General features: G+C 37.7%; 1 protein-coding gene and 1 long non-coding RNA gene across 3 annotated transcripts in view; one reads left to right on the forward strand and one right to left on the reverse strand.

The window, feature by feature from the left end:
* GDA (guanine deaminase) overlaps positions 1-21,494 on the forward strand; it is a 130,987-nt gene that overhangs the window by 83,397 nt on the left and 26,096 nt on the right. For both annotated transcript variants that reach the window (XM_029203784.1, XM_029203785.1), the window contains one exon: positions 3,776-3,843. In XM_029203784.1, the coding sequence (XP_029059617.1) occupies positions 3,776-3,843 (68 nt within the window). The remainder of the gene's footprint in view (positions 1-3,775; positions 3,844-21,494) is intronic.
* Positions 1-21,494, reverse strand: part of LOC114884668 — a 129,888-nt gene that overhangs the window by 6,490 nt on the left and 101,904 nt on the right. The window lies entirely within an intron of this gene.

Raw genomic sequence — 21,494 nt, forward strand, 5'->3', positions numbered from 1 at the left:
CAATCTGTATATCTTCTTTGGACAAATGTCTATTTAGGTCTTCTGCCCATTTTTGGATTGGGTTTGTTTTTTTTGATATTGAGCTGCATGAGCTGCTTGTAAATTTTGGAGATTAATCTTTTGTCAGTTGCTTCATTTGCAAATATTTTCTCCCATTCTGAGCATTGTCTTTTCATCTTGTTTATGGTTTCCTCTGCTGTGCAAAAGCTTTTAAGTTTCATTAGGTCCCATTTGTTTCTTTTTGTTTTTATTTCCATTTCTCTAGAAGGTGGGTCAAAAAGGATCTTGCTGTGATTTATGTCATGGAGTGTTCTGCCTATGTTTTCCTCTAAGAGTTTAATAGTGTCTGGCTTTACATTTAGGTCTTTAATCCATTTTGAGTTTATTTTTGTGTATGGTGTTAGAGAGTGTTCTAATTTCATTGTTTTACATGTAGCTATCCAGTTTTCCCAGCACCACTTATCGAAGAGGCTGTCTTTTCTCCACTGTATATTCTTGTCTCCTTTATTAAAGATAAGGTGACCATATGTGTGTGGGTTTATCTCTGGGCTTTCTATCCTGTTCCATTGATCTATATTTCTGTAGTCTTGATTACTGTAGCTCTGTAGCATAGTCTGAAGTCAGGGAGCCTGATTCCTCCAGCTCCATTTTTCTTTCTCAAGATGGCTTTGGCTATTCAGGGTCTTTTGTGTTTCCATACAAACTGTGAGATTTTTTTATTCTAGTTCTGTGAAAAATGCCAGTGGTAGTTTGATAGGGATTGGACTGAATCTGTAGATTGCTTTGGGTAGTAGATTCATTTTCACAATGTTGATTCTTCCAATCCAAGCACATGGTATATCTCTCCATCTGTTTGTATCATCTTTAATTTCTTTCATCAGTGTCTTATAATTTTCTGCATACAGGTCTTTTGTCTCTTTAGGTAGGTTTATTCCTAGATATTTTATTCTTTTTGTTGCAGTGGTAAATGGGAGTGTTTTCTTGATTTCACTTTCAGAGTTTTCATCATTAGTGTATAGGAATGCAAGAGACTTCTGTGCATTAATTTTGTATCCTGCTACTTTACCAAATTCATTGATTAACTCTAGTAGTTTTCTGGTAGCATCTTTAGGATTCTCTATGTATAGTATCATGTCACGTGCAAACAGTGACAGCTTCTTTTCCAGTTTGGATTCCTTTTATTTCTTTTTCTTCTCTTATTGCTGTGGCTAAAAGTTCCAAAACTATGTTGAATACCACTGGTGACAGTGGACACACCTTGTCTTCTTCCTGATTTTAGAGGAAATGGTTTCAGTTTTTCACTGTTGAGAATGATGTTGGCTGTGGGTTTGTCATATATGGCCTTTATTATGTTGAGGAAAGTTCCCTCTATGCCTACTTTCTGGAGGGTTTTTATCATAAATGGGTATTTAATTTTGTCAAAAGCTTTCTCTGCATCTATTGAGATGATCATATGGTTTTTATCCTTCAATTTGTTAATATGGTGTATCACATTGATTGTGTATATTGAAGAATCCTTGCATTCCTGGGATAAACCCCACTTGATCATGGTGTATGATCCTTTTTATGTGCTGTTGGATTCTGTTTGCCAGTATTTTGTTAAGGAGTTTTGCATCTATGTTCATCAGTGATATTGGCCTGTAGTTTTACTTCATATCCTTACCTGTTTTAGAGTTCTTGCAGAAGCAGAACATGACGTGAGGATTTATGTACAAGTAATTTATTTGGGAGGTGATCTCAGGAAGCACCTTTATGGGGTGAGACAGAGAAGGGAAGGAAGACAGTAAAGAGCACGTCACCAAGCTAGTTATCACCATGGGTTCCTGGAATTTAATCCTTCTGGAAAACTCAGCAAGCCAGTGTACAAAGCAGACCTCAAAGACAACCTGCCCAAGGGGTGGGGGAGCTGGAGTAATTATACCTAAACTTACCAGTTATTGGTGGAGGGCTGCTGGGTGGGTTCGAAGGGGCATGAAGTCCCTGCAACCTCGGACCTTCCCCAATCAAGGGCAGAGCGGGCTCTAGTGGAGTGAAAGAGCCTCCAAGCAAAGAGTAGGAGGTGCCAGCAGTCAAAAGTCTAGGAACTTTGCAAATGAAAAAGTTCTACATCAGTGGCAGTATGGGAAAGGCACGAGTTTCTGGAGTGTTTTGAGAGGTTCCAGAGGCTTTTAGTTTTCAGACATAAAGTGGCCGTACATAACAGGGAATCTTGCCTAGGTACAGCTTAGTGACCATAATTATGGTCTAGTGACCAGTTAGGGGAAGGGTTTAACATCCTGTGGGTTTAGTTACACAACATCTAAATTAAAACATGACCCAGTTTTGCAAACTGAGGTTTGAAGTTAAATTTCTTTATGGCTAATATTTTGGTTTGAATGGTCACTGTTATTCTTTCTCCAACCACTTTGAGAGATTTATTGCATGTGCACTGGCAGTTTGAAAATGATAATTATGTGGATTTTCAAGCAGACTACTTTGACCTTTGCATCTTCTCAGACTTTTAAGGATTGCTTTAGTTTTTCTTTGTCTCTTTAGAAAGGCGGCACATCTACTGAGTCAGGGTCACAAGCTCCGGAATTCAGTCCAGGAACCATCTCTCCTAGTTGCTGCTGTCCTCAGAAGTAGCATTTGAACCACCAGGCCCTGACTTACAACCTGCACCCCCTCTTCCAGCTATACCCCTCTTTCTTTGATCTTGCAAGTCGCTACTCATTCAAGGCAACAAATGATCCCAGGAAGAGAGGAAAGGCAACGCTTTATAATTTCTACTTCCTAGCATAGAAGGATGGGTTGGTTAAAAAAAAAATTAAAGACCTATAGTTGATAACACCATATTGTATAACTGAAATTTGCTAAGAGAGTAGAACTTGTATGTTCTCACAAATAAAAAAGGTAAATAGGGCTTCCCTGGTGGCGCAGTGGTTGAGAGTCCGCTTGCTGATGCAGGGGACACGGGTTCATGCCCCGGTATGGGAAGATCCCACATCCCGCAGAGCAGCTGGGCCCGTAAGCCATGGCTGCTGAGCCTGTGCTCCGCAGCGGGAGAGGCCACAGCAGTGAGAGGCCCGCGTACCGCAAAAAAAAAAAAAGGTAAATATGTGAGGTGATAGATGTGTTGGTCGACTCAGTGGGGGGAAATTCTCTTGCAATGTATACATATATCAAATCATCATGCTGTACACTTTAAATATCTTAGAATTTTGTCATTTGTATCTTAAGCTGAAAAAATATTAAAAATTGCAAAAATTTTTGAACTAGTTGCAAGATTTAATTTCTTCATTTATTTTTCCTTACAAATGATCCCCTGCTCTCCCTTCTAATTTTTGCTGCTTTGTGCCCTCCTGATATTAACCTCTGCTCAATGGTTCAAACTCCTTCATGATCCTTTTTTACTCCAGGACTCGGATGGTCTGATTTTTTTGTGTGTGTGTGGTACGCGGGCCTCTCACTTTTGTGGCCTCTTCCGTTGCGGAGCATAGGCTCTGGACGCGCAGGCTCAGCGGCCATGGCTCACGGGCCCAGCCGCTCCACGGCACATGGGATCTTCCTGGACCGGGGCATGAACCCGTGTCCCCTGCATCGGCAGGCGGACTCTCAACCACTGCGCCACCAGGGAAGCCGCTGGATGGTCTGATTTGACTAATGTGTTTATGTCAGCATTAGAGCTGAGATGGGAATCATAATTTTCAGTGATATCACCATCATTTTTGTTAGTGCCCTTCTCTTGTTGGACCCACGTGGGTCTCCTTGTTCTGATTGTCTCCTCTCTCTACAGGCTCAGCAGTGGCCTTCTCAATGTGCCAGAGGTCCTGAAACATGGAGTGAAGATAGGGCTGGGTACAGGTTAGTAGTTTCCCATTAAGAACCATGGCAAAGTGGTTAAGTGCATAACTTTCAAATGTGACTAATTTTCAAGTAAGAGTTCTGTGTTTTAAAAGACTTAGTTTTATTTTCTGGTAGTCATATCTAGAGCTAATAAAATAATGAGGTTGGAAGCAGTAAGGAAGTGTATGCGAAGGGAAAAGTTTTGATGACATTAACCTCTTGAAAGCCATTAACCATGTTTACTATTCAGACACGGGGCTATAAAGGATAAGTCCTTCTCAAGTGTTTTAGAGATTCTTTTCGAAAAGTCCTTGTTTTTTGTTTGTTTGTTTTGTCCTTCCTGCTAAATTTCAATGGTTTGGATTTGTATGTTTTTGGTTTTCAATAGCTGTGTCATCACAAATACTGTCTCAAAAGAAAATTATTCAACTTTGCCAGTAGTGAGCACAAATTCAGTCTATGCCATAATGGAGAACTCTAAGATATGTTAAAAAGCATGCTTTGCTTTTAAGCAGTTTTTAACAAAATGAGATTCTAATCCCCACGGGCAGTCTGATGTTTGCTAGGCTGAAGGACAGTCTAGGTGGCTGATGAATTAGTGATGTCTCCTTTTTTTTCACAGTACACTTGAATTGTTTTTCTTGAGTGTGTACACTGTGCAGCTCACTTGAGAAGTGTCAGTCAGGCCCAAATGTTTAGGCATCCGCTGTGAACCTTTTTTTTAATCACTGTGTGTGAATGAACTAAAAAAAAAAATTTTTTTTAAATGGCTGTGGGGCACAAGGTCTTATTTTTCATTCTTGATGCGTTTGTCTTCCTGATATGTAAGAGCACCAGAATGTTTGCATATTGACAATAAGGGTTTTTATCATTTTCTGCAATGACTCAAGTCTCAGTTAATTTTTATACCAAGCAATATTGGTAAGACATCCAATAATATAAAATGATTTATCTATAATTTTAAAGAGGTGTGCTAGATTAGAAGTTTTTCCTCAATTTTACATGAATCAGAGCAATTAAAATTCTTAAAATTTTGAATTTAAGCCTTGAATCATTGAGATTGTGTAGTACCTGGATATAGTCTCAGGTATTAAGGCAGGAAACCAGTTATTTTTAACTTCACAGAAAAGCTTTAAATGAATAAGAAAAAAGTGGCCAAGAGTTTTTGTCAATCAATTGAAAATTTGGTAGAAATGCAAAAATCATATGTACTGCTTTCAAATTTTCTAGGATTTTGGTCTCCATGATTTAAGTTCATCACATGATTTCCAGTTCTTGATTTTGGGTTGTATAGTGATTGTCTAAAATGATTAGGTAAAGCTATGTCACTTATTAGCTGTAAGACCCTGAGCAAATTACCTTAACTTTCTAAGGCTTTGTTTCCTAATTTCTATAACAAGAACAACAATAATTATAATAATGTCTATGTTACAACCTTGTTTTGAGGCTTAAATGAAAAAAAAATGTGTGTGAGGTGGTTAGCACATATCTGGCATGTTGCAGTGGTTAATGAAGATTGGCTTAAAAGGGAAAAAGTAATGTTGGTTTCCAATTAAAGGTTTGATTAAATATGATATATTATCATATTAACTTGGACAGTTTTGTTGCATTTTACATAGTCTCTGTTATAACAGCCATCCTATGCACCAATATTACCTAACCATGACCTTTACGTATAAACCTGTCCTTCTGCTTTGGACTTCAGTAGATTATTTAACTTATACTGTGGACAGAAAGCAGGTCCAAGAATGGATCATTCACCATGTCTATAAGAAACAGAGGCAGATCTGGACTTTCTCAAATATTAAATAGGAGAAACCCTTATGAAGCTTCACAAAAATATTGCAAAACAAGAGAAAGCAGTATCAAAAAGAAGATGAACATAGCTCTGAAAAGCATCTACTTCAGGATCCAGAATAAGAGTTCAGAAAATTGCTAGCATCCTTAGAGTACAAGAAGACATGGCAGTATGAAAAGACCATGAGTTTTGATGGAAAAGGACAATTTGAAAATGAAAGAAGAAAACTGAAAAAGAAAAGGAAAAAAGAATAAGAAGCATGTAGATAGACCCTCATACACTACTGCAGGGAGATTAAATGGTACAACCAACGTAGAGAACTGTTTGGCAGTTTCTTATAAAGTTAAATATACATCAGTAATTCCATTTTGGGTATTTACCCTAGAGAAATGGACACACATATTTGCACAAATAGTTGTACAAGAATATTTATAATATCTTTATTCATAATAGCCCCAAACTGGAAATAGTCCAAACACCTTCCAAGAGGAGGACAGATAGGCAAATGTGGCATATTTATTCAGCATTCTAAAAACAGAACAAAACGTTGATATATGCAGAATATGGATAAATCTCAAAAATATTTTGTTAAAAATGCTGGAGAGGGTGTGAAGAAAAGGGAATGCTCCTACACTATTGGTGGGAATGTAAGTTAGTGCAGCCACTGTGGAAAACTGGAGCTTCGTCAACTGAAACCAGAGTTGCCATATAATCCAGCAATCCTACTCCTAGGCATATATTTGGACAAAACTATAATTCAAAAAGATACATGCACCCCTATGTTCACAGCAGCATTATTTACAATAGCCAAGACATGGAAGCAACCTAAATGTCCATCAACAGAGGAATGGAAAGAGAAGATGTGGTATAGAAGATCTAGATGCCTAGAGGAGACAAGATGGCAGAATGGAAAGACTAGAGCTCACCTCCTCTCACAAAAACACCACAATCACAACTGATTGCTGAACAACCATCGACAAAAAAGACTTGAACCTATCAAAAAAGGTATTCTAAAGACAAAGAAGGAGCCACAATGAGATGGCAGGACGGGTGCTTTCACTATATAATAAAATCTCATACTTGCCAGGTAGGTGACCCACAAACTGGAAAATAATTATATCACAGAGGTTCTCCCACAGGAGTGAGAGTTCTGAGCCCCATGTCATGCTCCCCAGCCTGGGGGTCTGGCATCAGGAGGAGGAGCCCTCAGAACATTTGGCTTTGAAGGCCAGTGGGGCTTGAATGCAGGAGCTCCACAGGACAGCAGGAGACAGACACTCCACTCTTGAGGAAGCACACAAGGTTTCACAGGAACTGGAGCCCAGAGCAAAGTAGTGACTCCATAAGATGGTGGGCCAGACCTATCTTCAAGTCTTGGAGGGTCTTCTGGGGAGGTAGGGGTTGGCTGTGGCTCACTCTAGAGGCAAGGACATTGGTGGCGGATGCCCCAGGGAATACTCATAGGCATTAACTCTCCTGAAGATAGCTATTTTGGCACTGAGAACTGGCCTCACCCAACAGGCTGCAGGCTTCAGTGCTGGGATGCCTCAGGCCAAACAACAAACAGGGTGGGAACACAGCCCCACCCATCAGCAGACAGGCTGCCTAAAGTCATCCTGAGCCAAAAGCTGCCTATAAACACACCCCTTGACATAGCCCTGCCCACCAGTGGGACAAGACCCAGCTCTACCCACCAGGAAGCCAGCACAAGCCCCCAGACCAATCTCACCCACCACGGGGCACATACCAGAACCAAGAAGAATTACAATCCTGCAGCCTGAGGAATGGAGATGGCAAACACAGAAAGTTAGACAAAATGAGACAGCAGAAAAATATGAAGGAACAAGATAAAAACCCAAAAGAACAACTAAGTGAAGTTGAGATAGGCAATCTACATGAAAAAGAATTCATAGTAATGATAGTAAATACGATTCAAGATCTTGGAAAAAGAATAGAGGCACAGACTGAGAGGATACAAGAAATGTTTAATAAAGAGCTAGAGTCTTTAGAACAAACAGAGATGAACAATAAAATCACTGAAATGAAAAACATACTAGAAGGAATCAATAGCAGAATAAATTAGAAAAATGAATAAGTGAGCTGGAAGACGGATTGGTGGAAACCACTGCTGCAGAACAAAGAAAGAAGAATGAAAAGAAATGAGGACAGTCTAAGAGACCTCTGGGACAACATTAAACACAACAACATTTGCATTATAGGGGTCCCAGAAGGAGAAGAGAGAGAGAAAGGGCCTGAGGAAACACGTGAAGAGATAGTAGTTGAAAATGTCCCTAACATGGGAAGGAAACACTCACTCAAGTACAGGAAGCTCAGAGTCCCATAGAGGATAAACCCAAGGAGGAACACACCAAGACACATATTAATCAAACTGACAAAAATTAAAGACAAGGAGAAAACATTAAAAGCAACAAGGGAAAAGCAATAAGTAACCTTATGGGAGTTCCCTTGTATGTTGTCAGCTGATTTTTCAGCAGAAACTATTCAGGCCAGAAGGGAGTGACATGATATATTTAAAGTGATGAAAGGGAAAAACCTATAACCAAGAATACTCTACCTAGCATGGCTCTCATTCAAATTTGACAGAGAAATCAAAAGCTTTACAGACAAGCAAAAGCTAACAGAATTCAGGACCACCAAACCAGCTTTACAGCAAATGCTAAAGGAACTTTTCTAGGCAGAAAAGGCCACAACTAGAAACAAAATTATGAAATGGGAAAGCTCACTGGTAAAGGCAAACATACAGTAAACATAGGAAATCATCCACACACAAATATATCAAAACCAGCAAACATGAGCAGAGTACAAATGCAGGATATTGGAAATGGATTTGAAATTAAGAGACCAGCAGCTTAAAACAAACTTGCATATGTATATAGATTAATCTTTCAAAACCTCATGGTAACTGCAAACCAAAAATCTACAGTAGATACACACACACAAAAGAAAAGGGAATTCAAACACAACATTAAAGTTAGACATCAAATCACAAAAGAGGAAGGGAAGAAAAAAGACCTGCAAAAACAAACCCAAAACAATTAACAAAATGGCAATAAGAACATACATATCAATAATTACCTTAAATGTAAATGGATTAAATGCTCCAACCAAAAGACATAGACTGGCAGAATAGATACAAAAATAAGACCCATATATATGCTATCTACAAGCAACCCACTTCAGATCTAGGGACACATACAGACTGAAAATGAGGGGATGGAAAAAGGTATCCCATGCAAATGGAAATCTAAAGAAAGCTGGAATAGCAATACTCATATCAGACAAAATAGACTTTAAAATAAACACTGTTACAAGAGACAAAGAAGGACACTAAATAATGATAAAGGGATCAATCCAAGAAGATGTAACAATTGTAAATATATATGCACCCAACATAGGAGCACCTCAATAATATTAAGGTAAATGGTAACAGCCATAAAAGGAGAAATAGACAGTAACAGGGTAATAACAGGGGCCTTTAACACCCAACTTTCATCAATGGACCGATCATCCAGAAATAAAATCAATAAGGAAATAAAGGCCTTAAATGACACATGAGAGCAGATGGACTTAATTGATATTTATAAAGCATTCCATCCAAGGGCAGCAGAAAAAACACATTCTTCTGAAGTGCACATTGCAACATTCTCCAGGATAGAACACATGCTGGGCCACAGTGCAAACCTCAGTAAACTAAAGAAAACTGAAATCATATCAAGCATTTTCTCCAACCACAACACTATGAGATTAGAAATCAACTACAAGAAAAAAAAATGGAAAAAACACAAACACGTGGAGGCTAAACTATATGTTACTAAACAACCAATGGATCACTGAAGAAATCAAAGAGGAAATTAAAAAATACCTAGAGACAAATGAAAATGAAGACACAACAATCCAAAACCTATGGGACACAGCAAAAGCAGTTCTAAGAGCAAAGTTTATAGCTATAAAATCTTATCTCAGGAAACAAGAAAAATCTCAATCTAAACTTATACCTAAAGAATCGAGAGAAAGAAGAACAAACAAAGTCCAAAGTTAGTAGAAGGAAAGAAGTCATAAAGATCAGAGCAGAAATAAATGAAAGAGAAATGAAAAAAAGAAAAGATCAATGAACCTAAAAGCTGGTTCTTTGGGGAAAATAAACAAAAGTGATAAACCTTTAGCCAAACTCATCAAGAAAAAAGGGGAGAGGGCTCAAATCAATAAAATTAGAAATGAAAAAGGTGAAGTTACAATTGACACTATAGAAATACAAAGGATCATAAGAGACTACTACAAGCAACTATATGCCAATGAAATGGAAAACCAGAAGAAATGAACTAATTCTTAGAAAGGTACAATCTTCCAAGACTGAACCAGAAAGAAATAGAAAACATGAAGAGACCAATCACAAGTACTGAAATTGAAACTGTGATGAAAAAGCTTCCAACAAACAAAAGTCCAGGACTAGATGGCTTCCAGGCGGATTCTATCAAACATTTAGAGAAGAGTTAATAACTATCCTTTTGCAGAGGAAGGAACACTCCCAAATTCATTCTAGGAAGCCACCATCACCCTGATACAAAAACCAGCCAACGATACCACGAGAAAAGTGAATTACAGGCCAATATCACTGATGAACATAGACTCAAAAATTCTCAACCAAATACTAGCAAACCAAATCCAACAATACATTAAAAGGATGACACACCATGATCAACTAGGATTTATCCCAGGGGTGCAAGGATTTTTCAGTATCCGCAAATCAGTCACTGTGATACACTACATTAACAATGAAGAATAAAAACCATATGATCATCTCAATAGATGCGGAAAAAGCTTTTGACCAAATTCAACACCCATCTATGATAAAAACTCTCCAGAAAGTGGGCATAGAGGGAACCTACCTCAACATAATAAAGGCCATATATGACAAACCCACAGCTAACATCATACTCAATGGGGAAAAGCTGAAACCATTTCCTCTATGATCAGGAACAAGACAAGGATGTCTGCAGTCACCCCTTTTTTTTTTTTTTTTTTTGCGGTACGCAGGCCTTGCACTGTTGTGGCCTCTCCCGTTGCGGAGCACAGGTTCCGGACGCGCAGGCCCAGCAGCCATGGCTCACGGGCGTAGCTGCTCCGCGGCATGTGGGATCTTCCCGGCCCAGGGCACGAACCCGTGTCCCCTGAATCGGCAGGCGGACTGTCAACCACTGCGCCACCAGGGAAGCCCTGAGCAATCACCACTTTTATTCAACATAGTTTTAGAAGTCCTAGCCACAGCAATCAGAGAAGAAGAAGAAGAAAAGGAATGCAAATTGGAAAAGAAATAAAACAGTCATTGTTTGCATATGACATGATACTATACATAGAAAATCCTAAAGATGCTACAGAAAAGTACTAGAGCTCATCAATGAATTCAGTAAGGCTGCAGGATACAAAACTAATACACAGAAATCTGTTGCATTTCTATACACTAACAACGAAAGATCAGAAAGAGAAATTATGGAAACAATCCCATTTACCATCGCATAAAAAAGAATAAAATACCTAGGAATAAACGTACCTAAGGAGGTTAAATACCTGTATTCTGAAAGTTATAAGTTGCTGATGAAAGAAATAAAAGATAACACAAACAGATAGAAAGATATTCCATGTTCTTGTATTGGAAGAATCAATTATGTCAAAATGACTGTACTACCCAAGGCAATCTACAGATTCAATGCAATCCCTATTAAATTACCAATGACATTTTTCAGAGAAATAGAACAAAAATTTAAAAAATTTGTGTGGAAACACAAAAGACAACAGAGCCAAAGCAAACCTGAGAAAGAAAAACCGAGCTGGAGGAATCAGGCTCCCTGACTTCAGACTATACTACAAAGCTACAGTAATCAAAACAGTATGGTACTGAAACAAAAACAGAAATATAGATCAATGGAACAGGATAGAAAGCCCAGAAATAAACCCATGCACCTATGGTCAATTAGTCTACTACAAAGGAGGCAAGAATATAGAATGGAGGAAAGACAGTCTCCTCAATACGTGTTGCTGGGAAAACTGGACAGCTACACATAAAAGAATCAAATTAGAACATTCTCTAACTCCATTCACAAAAATAAACTCAAAATGGATTAAAGACCTCAATGTAAGACCAGATACTATAAAATTCTTAGAGGAAAAACACAGGCAGAACACTCTTTGACATAAATTGCAGTAAGATCTTTTTGGATCCACCTCCTAGAGTAATGAAAATAAAACAAAAATAAACAAATGGGACCCAATGAAACTTAAAAGTTTTTACATGCCAAACCATAAACAAAATGAAAAGACAACCCATAGAATGGGAGAAAAATATTTGCAAAGCAATCTCCAAAATAAACAGCTCATGCAGCTCAATATCAAAAAAAACCACAACCCAATCAAAAAATGAGCAGAAGATCTAAATAGACATTTCTCCAAAGAAGACATACAGAGGGAATTTCCTGGCAGTCCAGTGGTTAGGACTGAGCGCTTTCACTGTCATGGCCCAGGTTCAATCCCTGGTCAGGGAACCTGCAAGCTGCGTGGTACAGCTACAAAAAAAAAAAAAAAAAAAAGAAGACCAAAAAGCACATGAAAAGATGCTCAACATCACTAGTTATTAGGGAAATTCAAATCAAAACTACAATGAGGTATCACTTTACATCAGTCAGAATGGCCATCATCAAAAAGTCTACAAACAATAAATGCTGGAGAGGGTGTGGAGAAAAGGGAACCCTCTTATACTGTTGGTCGGAATATAAACTAGTACAACCATTGTGGAGAAGAGTATGGAGAATCCTTAAAAAGCTAAAAATAGAACTACCATATGATCCAGGGATCCTACTCCTGGGCACGTATCCACAGAATAACATACTTTGAAAAGATATGTGCACCCCAATGTTCATTGTAGCACTATATACAATAGCAAAGACTTGGAAGCAACCTAAATGTCCACTGACAGAGGAATGGATAAAGAAGATATGGCATATATACATATATATATATATATATATACACACACACATATACAAGGGAATATTATTCAGCATTAAAACGAGTGAAATACTGCCATTGGCAGCAACATGGATGGACCTAGAGATTATCACACTAAGTGAAGTAAGTCAGACAGAGAAAAACAAATATCATATGATATCACTTAAATGTGGAATCTGAAAAATGATACAAAAGAACTTATTTACAAAACAGAAATAGACCCACAGACATAGAAACCAAACTTATGGTTACCAAAGGGGATAGGGGGAGGAAGAAATTAGGAATTTGGGATTAACAGATACACATTACTATATATAAAATAAACAAACAAGGATCTACTGTTTGGCACAGGGAACTATATTCAACATCTTGTAATAATATATTCAGTATCTTCTAATACCCTCCAATGGAAAAGAATCTGAAAAAGAATTTTATATATATATATAACTATTTAATAGAGTTTTATATATAACTGAATCACTTTGCTTTATACCTGAAACATGTAAATCAAATATACTTCAATAAAAAAAAAATCCTTAAGCATTCCCTCCCATTACCAACAGTGTCAAGTCTAAATTCCTTAGGGAAGTACAGATATCAGGCACCACCTGGTCCCTCCTGTCCTTCCCACTCATCTCTTCCTGTATCTATGGAACAGAAACAGACTCACAGACATAGAGAACAGACTTATGGTTGCCAAGGGGGAGAAAGTTTGGGGGAGGGATGGATTGGGAGTTTGGGGTTAGCAGATGCAAACTATTATATATAAGATGAATAAACAACAAGGTCCTACTGTATAGCCCAGGAGACTATGTTCAATATCCTGTGATAAACCATAGTGTAAAAGAATATGAAAAAGAATATATATATAAAATAGTTTATATATATATGTACATATATATATAAAACTAAATTACTTTGCTCTACAGCAGAAACTAACACAACAATGTAAATCAACTATACTTCAATAAAATAAATTTTAAAAAGGGGTCCAATCAAGACGGCAGAGCAGAAGGACGTGGAGCTCACCTCCTCCCACAAATACAGCAAACAATGCTCACAGAATACCTACTGAACGCTGGCAGAAGACTCAGATAACAGAAAACTATCTGAGAAATTTCTCCACCTTAACTGGGTAGGATGAAAGAAGAAGGAAAAAAAGGAAGCAGGCTGGGACCTGTGCCCTTGGGAGGGAGCTGAAAAAAAGGAAAGGTTCCTGCACCCCAGAAAGCCCTCTCTCTGGTGGGGGACAAAAAGCAAGCTTCAGAGGCTTGGAGGAAAGCATTCGGTTTGTGGCTGGCAGAACAGAAAGAGAGCTTCCCAGAAGGTCTGTGCCACTGCCCTGCACTCCCCAGCCTGAGACATGTGTCTTCTGTTGCAGGTGGGGGCTGGGTGCTGAAACTTGAGCTTTAGAGGACAGACCTAGGGAGAGACCTGGGGTTGGCTGTGGGGACACAGCCTGAAGGGGCTGGAGTGTGGTACGGCTGCAACTTGGGATGTACATAGAAGCCTAGGCCCACCACAGAAGTGGAGCACCATTAAGGGGCACGTGAAGGGAGTGGCAGGGCCCACCATAGCAGCCATTTTCTCCGTGCTCGTTCAGGCAGCACAGCACGGCCCCTGTGAGCTCTGGAAGCATGCAAGCCAGTGGGTGGGCTGAAATCAGAGCTGAGCCCTAGGGGTTGCACAACTTAGGAAGCAGGACTGAGCAAAGAGGAGGCCCCACTCAACATCCAGTACTGGCTCTGATCACCACAACACCAGTCACAACCCCTCATCAAGAGGATAATGGCCAGTACACACTGAGGAAAGAGGCAGCAGGCATCCATATTAAAAATAGCACTTGTACCAAATATATTAAACCTACACAGGCTAATTAGGGATGCTCCCACATAAAAATAGCCCTCCAAGACCACAGTAGATAATTGTTTCTCCTAAACTTATAGAGTAAGATAAATGTAAGAAAAATGAAGAAGCAGAGGAACCACTCCCAGTTAAAAGATCAAGAGAATTCCCCTGAAAGAACAATTAACCACACCTCTCCAGCCTAACAGACACTGAATTCAAAAAGGAGAAAATCAATATCCTGAAGGAATTTAAAAAGGCTATCAATAGAAAGGCAGATTATTGTAAAAGGGAAGTAGAAACTATAAAGAGGAGCCAAGAAAAATAAGAAAACTCATTTGTTGAGATGAAAGCTGAGCCAAAGGCAGTGAATACCAGATTGAATAATGCAGAAGAAGGAATAAGTGATCTGGAAGACAGAATAATGGAAATCACTCAAACAGAACAGCAGACAGAAAGCCAAATGAAACAAAAATGAAAGCAATATAAGAGACCTATGGAATAATATGAAGCGTGTAAATCTATGCATAATAGGGATTCCAGAAGAAGAAGAAAGAGAAAAGGGGATTGAAAGTGTATTTGAATAAATTATGGCTGGAAACTTCCTAAACCTAAAGAAGGAAACAGATATGCAGGTACAAGAAGCACAGGGCATCCCCAACAAGATGAACTCAAACAGACTACACCAAGACATATTATAATTAAAATGGCAAAAGTTAAAGAGGGGGATTCTAAAGGCAGCAAGAGAAAAACAGAGTTAATTATAAAGAAACCCCTATAAGGCTATCAGCTGATTTCTCAACAGAAATGTTGTAGGCCAGAAGGTAGTGGCAAGATATATTCAAAGTCCTAAAAGGGAAAAATCTGCAAACTGGGTTACTCTACCCAGCAAGATTATCATTTAGAATAGAAAGAGAGACAAAGAATTTCTCAAGACAAGCAAAAGCTAAAAAAAACCCCACAGCAATACTAAACCTATCCTAAAAGAAATATTGAAAGGCCTTCTCTAAATAGAAAAGAAGCAAGAGTCTATAGGAAAGAGAAAATCACAACTGGAAATAAGTCACTTAAATAAGCCAGTATACAGATTTTAAAAAAATCAAAAAATGTTTGTGAAAGTGATGATAACCACAATGAACAGTAAAAAGATAAACATGGGGCTTCCCTGGTGGTGCAGTGGTTGAGAATCTGCCTGCCAATGCAGGGGACACGGGTTCAAGCCCTGGTCTGGGAAGATCCCACATACCGCAGAGCAATTGGGCCCGTGAGCCACAACTACTGAGCCTGCGCGTCTGGAGCCTGTGCTCCACGACAAGAGAGGCCACGATAGTGAGAGGCCCACGCACCGCGAGGAAGAGTGGCCCCCACTCGCTGCAACTAGAGAAAGCCCTCGTGCAGAAATGAAGACCCAACACAGCCAAAAATAAACATGAAGATGTAAAAGAGGACATCAAAATCATAAAATGTGGAGTAGGAGAGTAAGAACATGTAGATTCTTTTTTTTTTTTTAGAATGTGTTTGATCCTATATGACTATCAGTCTAAAGCAAGTATGTATAGGAAGGGGTTAACATACTTGAACAACGTGGTAACAACAAATAAAAAACATACAATAGATTCACAAAACGCAAAAAAACCAGAACACAAGTGTAATATAAAAGGAAATCATCAAACCATAAAAGGAAAAACAAAAAAGGGACAAAGAAGATATACAAAATCAACTGGAAAACAAGGCTTAAAATAGCAATGAATATCTATCAATAATTATGTTAAATGTCAATGGATTAAATGCTCCAATCAAAAGACACAGAGTGGCAGATTAGTTAAAAAAAACAAGTGCCTACAATATGTTGCTTACAAGAGACCCACTTTAGGGCAAAGAACACACATAGATAGAAAGTGAGGGGATGGAAAAAGATATTTCATCTTTTGGGGACTGCAATACTAATATCATACAAAATAGACTTTAAAACAAAGGCCGTAAAGAAAAAGAAGGACACTATATAATGAAGAATCAATACAAGAAGAGGATATTACACTTATCAACATATACGCACCCCAGATAGGAGCACCCAACTACATAAAACAAATAGTAACAGACATAAAGGGAAAAACTGATGGGAATCCAATAATAGTATGAGACTTTAACACTCTACTCACATCAACGGACAGATCTTCTAGACAGAAAATCAATAAGGCACATTGAGATCCTAAATGATACAACAGAATAGATTTAATTGATATCTTCAGGACATTACATCCAAAAAAAACCACAACAATACATATTCTTTTCAAGTGCACGTGGAACATTCTCTAGGATTTACCACATACTAGGACACAAAACAAGCCTCAATAAATTTAAGTGTGTAGAAATTATTTCAAGCATCTTTTCTGACCACAATGACATGAAACTAGGAACCAATCAGAGGAAAGAAATGAGAATAAAATGATTACATGGAGACTAAACAACATGCTACTAAAAAACCAGTGGGTCAACAATGAATACAAAGAGGAAATTAAAAAATACCTTGAGGCAAATGACAATGAAAACATAACCATATAAAATCTATGGGATGCTGCAAAAACAGTTTGTTAGAGGGTAGTTCATATCAATACAGACCTTCCTCAGAAAACAAGAAAAATCTCAAACAACCTAACCTACCACCTAAAAGAACTAGAAAAAGAACAAAAGCTAAAGTCAACAGAAGGAAGGAAATAATAAAGATCAGAGAGGAAATAAATAAAATAGAGATTAAAAATTAGAAAAAAAAGATCAATAAAACCAAGAGCTGGTTCTTCAAAAGGGTAAATAAAATTGACAAACCTCTGGCCAGGCTCACCAGGAAGAAAAGGGAACCCATATAAACAAAATAAGAAATGAAAAAGGAGAAGTAAAATCCAATACCACAGAAATACAAAAAACCATAAGAGAATACTATGAATAATTATATGCCAACAAATTCAACAACCTGGAAGAATGGACTTGTTTCCAGAAACATAGAGCCCACCAAAACTGAATAAAGAAGAAATAGATAATTTGAACAGACCGATCACTAGAAGTGAAATAGAATCTGTAATTTTACAAAACTCCCCATAATACAAAAGTCCAGGACCACATGGCTTCACAGGCGAAATCTACCAAACATGCAAAGAACTTATACCAATCCTTCTCAAACTCTTCCAAAAGACTGAAGAGGAGGGAACACTCTCAAAGACATTCTGTGAAGCCACCTGAGAGCAAAACCAGACAAAGACAACACCAAAATAGAAAATTACAGGCCAATATCTTTGATGAATATAGACGCAAAAATTTTCAGCAAAATATTAGCAAACCAAATCTAACAACACATAAAAGAGATCATACACCACGACCAAGTTGTATTTATCCCAGGATCACAAGGATGGTTCAACATACACAAATCAATCAAAGTGATACACCACATCTACAAAAGTAAAGACAAAAATCACATGATGATCTCAAAAGATGCAGAAAAAGCATTTGATAAAATTCAACATCCATTCATGATAAAAACTCTTACCAAAGTGGGTAGAGAGGGAACATATCTCAACATAATAAAAGCTATTTATGACAAACCCACAGCCAATATAATACTCAATGGTGAAACGCTGAAAGCTTTCCCACTAAAATCTGGAACAAGACAGGATGCCCACTCTCACCACTTCTATTCAACACAGTATTCGAAGTCCTAGCCACAGCAATCAGACAAGAAAAAGAAGTAAAAGGTATAAAAATTGTAAGGGAAGAGGTAAAACTGTCATTACATGCAGATGACAAGATATTATATAGAGAAAACCCTTAAGATTCCACACAAAAGCTAATAGAACTGATAAATTCAGCAAGGTAGCAGGATACAAGATCAACTTAAAGAAAGCAGTTGCGTTTCTTCATACTCAAAATAAGAGAAAGGGAATGTAAAAAAACAATCCCTTTTAAAATTCCATCAAAAAAATAAAATACTTAGGAATAAACCTGACCAAGAAGGTGAAAGACTTACATGCTGAGAATGATAAAATATTAATAAAGGAAATTGAAGATGATTCAAAGAAATGGAAAGATATCCCATGCTCTTGGATTGGAAGAATTAATATTGTTAAAATGGCCATACTACCCAAAGCAATCTACAGATTTAATGTGATCCCTATCAAATTACCCATGACATTTTTCACATAACTAAAACAAATAATCCTAAAATTTATATGGAACCATAAAAGACCCAGAACTGCCAAACAATCCTGAGGAAGAAGAACAAAAGAGGAGGCATAACCCTCCCAGACTCCAGACAATACTACAAAGTTACAGTAATCAAAACAGCATGGTATTGGCACAAAAACAGACATATGTATCAATGGAACAGAAAAGAAAGCACAGAAATAAACCCACACACCTGCAGTCAATTAATCTTTGGCAGAGGGGGCAAGAATATACAATGGAAAAAATACAGTCTCTTCACCAAGTAGTATTGGGAAAGTTGGACAGCCACATGTAACCCAATGAAGTTAGAACACACCCTTACACCATACACAAAAATAAACTCAAAATGGCTTAAAGACTTAAATATAAGACATGACACCATAAAACTTCTAGAAGAGAACATAGGCAAAACATTCTCTGACATAAGTTGCACCAATGTTTTCTTAGGTCAGTCAATAGAAATAGAAAGCAAATATTAATAGAAATAAAAACAAGGCCAATAAAAATAAAAGCAAGGCAATAGGAATAAAAGAAAAATAAAAGTAAAAATAAACAAATGGGACCTAATCAAACTTACAAGCTTTTGTACAGCAATCAAAACCATCAACACAATGAAAAGACAACATATGGACTGGGAGAAAACATTTGCAAATGATGCTACCAACAAGGGCTTAATTTCCAAAATATATAAACAGCTCATACAACTCAACAACACACACACAAAAACAAACAACCCAATCAAAATATGGGCAGAAGACCTTAATAGACATTTCTCCAAAGAAGACATAAAGATGACCAACAGGCACATGGAAAGATACTCAACATCACTAATTATTAGAGAAATGCAAATCAAAACTACAATGAGGTAGCACCTCACACCAGTTAGAATGGGCGTCATCAGAAAATATACAAACAACAAATGCTGGAGAGGGTGTGGAGAAAAGGCAACCTTCCTTCACTATTGGTAGGGATGTAAAGTGCAGCCACTATGGAGAGCAGTATGGAGGTTTCTCAAAAAACTAAAAATAGAGTTGCCATATGATCCAGCAGTCCCACTCCTGGGCATATATCCAGGTAAAACTATAATTCGAAAAGATACATGCACCCCTATGTTCATAGCAGTGCTGTTTACAATAGCCAAGACATGGAAGCAACCTAAAAGTCCATCAACAGATGAATGGATAAAGAAGATGTGGTACATATATACAATGGAATACAATTCAGCCATAAAAAAGACTGAAATAATGTCATTTGGTATTATCTAGAGATTATCATACCAAGTGAAGTAAGTCAGAAGGAGAAAGACAAATACCATATGATATCACTTATGTGTGGAATCTAAAATATGATACAAATGAACCTACCTACAAAACAGAAACAGACTCACAGACATAGAGAACAGACTTGTGGTTGCTGAGGAGGGTGGGAGGGAGAGGGATGGACTGGGAGTTTGGGGTTAGTAGATGCAAACTATTACATTTAGAATGGATAAACAACAAGGTTGTAGTGTAAAGCACAGGGAACTCTACTCAATATCCTGTGATAAACCATAATAGAAAAGAATATGAAAAACAATATATATATGTGTAAACTGAATTACTTTGCTGTATAGCAGAAATTAACACATTGTAAATCAACTATACTTCAATAAAATAATTTTTTAAATTAATTAATTTAAAATTAATTTTGTTAAGTGAAAAAAGCCAGGGACAAAAGAGCACACAACTGTATGGTTTGTTCCCTTCGTATGAAATCCAGGGATCAACAGAGCTAACCTACAATGACAGAAATCAGAAAGTGGTTGCCAAGGCTTGGGGGTGGGTGTGGGGAGGGGAATTGACTGGAAAGGGCCATAAGGGACCTTGCTGGAGTGATGGAAATGTTTAATATCTTGTTTTCTTGAAAGGTAGTTAAATGCCTATATACAATTGTTAACATGCATCAAACTGAACACAAGTTCTGTGCATTTTATGATATCTTAATTATCCTTCAGTTAAAAAACAAGAAACAAGCCATATAGAAAGCTATGAGATGTAGAATTATTGTTGCAGAAAATGAAATCAGTGGTGTGGAAAACAAAGTTGACCAAAGATCAAAGGGGGTGTTTGAGCATGATCCACATGGAGGGCAGAGATCACAGCACCAGCACATGAGATTTTCCTGACCAAGGTTCCAGAACTAATGGAACAGAAGCAATAATAAGAGCTCTAAAGGATAAATCTTTTCTGAGGTTAAGAAAGAACCAAGAGTCATATTGCAGGAACTTACCCTGTTCTAGGCTAAACCATAATTGAACTCATTATGGCAAAATATTTGAATTATAAAGAAAAAGAAAAAAAGTTCTAAAACATTGAGGCAGGGGAAAAGTCAGTTATCAATAAAACAAAAACCAATTTGGTTGCAGTTGTTTTTGTTGGCCCACAAAATATCAAGAACAGGAGTTTGGAGACAAAGTAGTTGTTATTCAAGAATATTATACTGGACCACATTCTCCCTCATGTGTGAAGGCAACAAAATTCTCAGATGTACAAAGGTTTGGAAAATATTCTCCCCATGAACCCTTTGAAGAAATTAGTTGAAAATCTTTATCATTCAATGAGTGATGAGGCAAAATGAAGGGTCATGGTATAGAGGAGTAATGGTACAACAGGACGTCAGGGAAGGCTAAAATCATTTAAAACAGGAACAAGAAAAAACTGTAAAGGAGTTTAAAAAATGATAGTAAAACTCAATGTATTTCAAGAGAGAATACACACAATGTTAAAAGTAATATCCTTTTTAAAAAACTATCCGA

This window comes from Monodon monoceros, unplaced genomic scaffold (assembly GCF_005190385.1).
Source record: "Monodon monoceros isolate NGI ecotype Baffin Bay Population unplaced genomic scaffold, NGI_Narwhal_1 Super_Scaffold_5, whole genome shotgun sequence".
In the NCBI taxonomy this organism is placed as follows: domain Eukaryota; kingdom Metazoa; phylum Chordata; class Mammalia; order Artiodactyla; family Monodontidae; genus Monodon; species Monodon monoceros.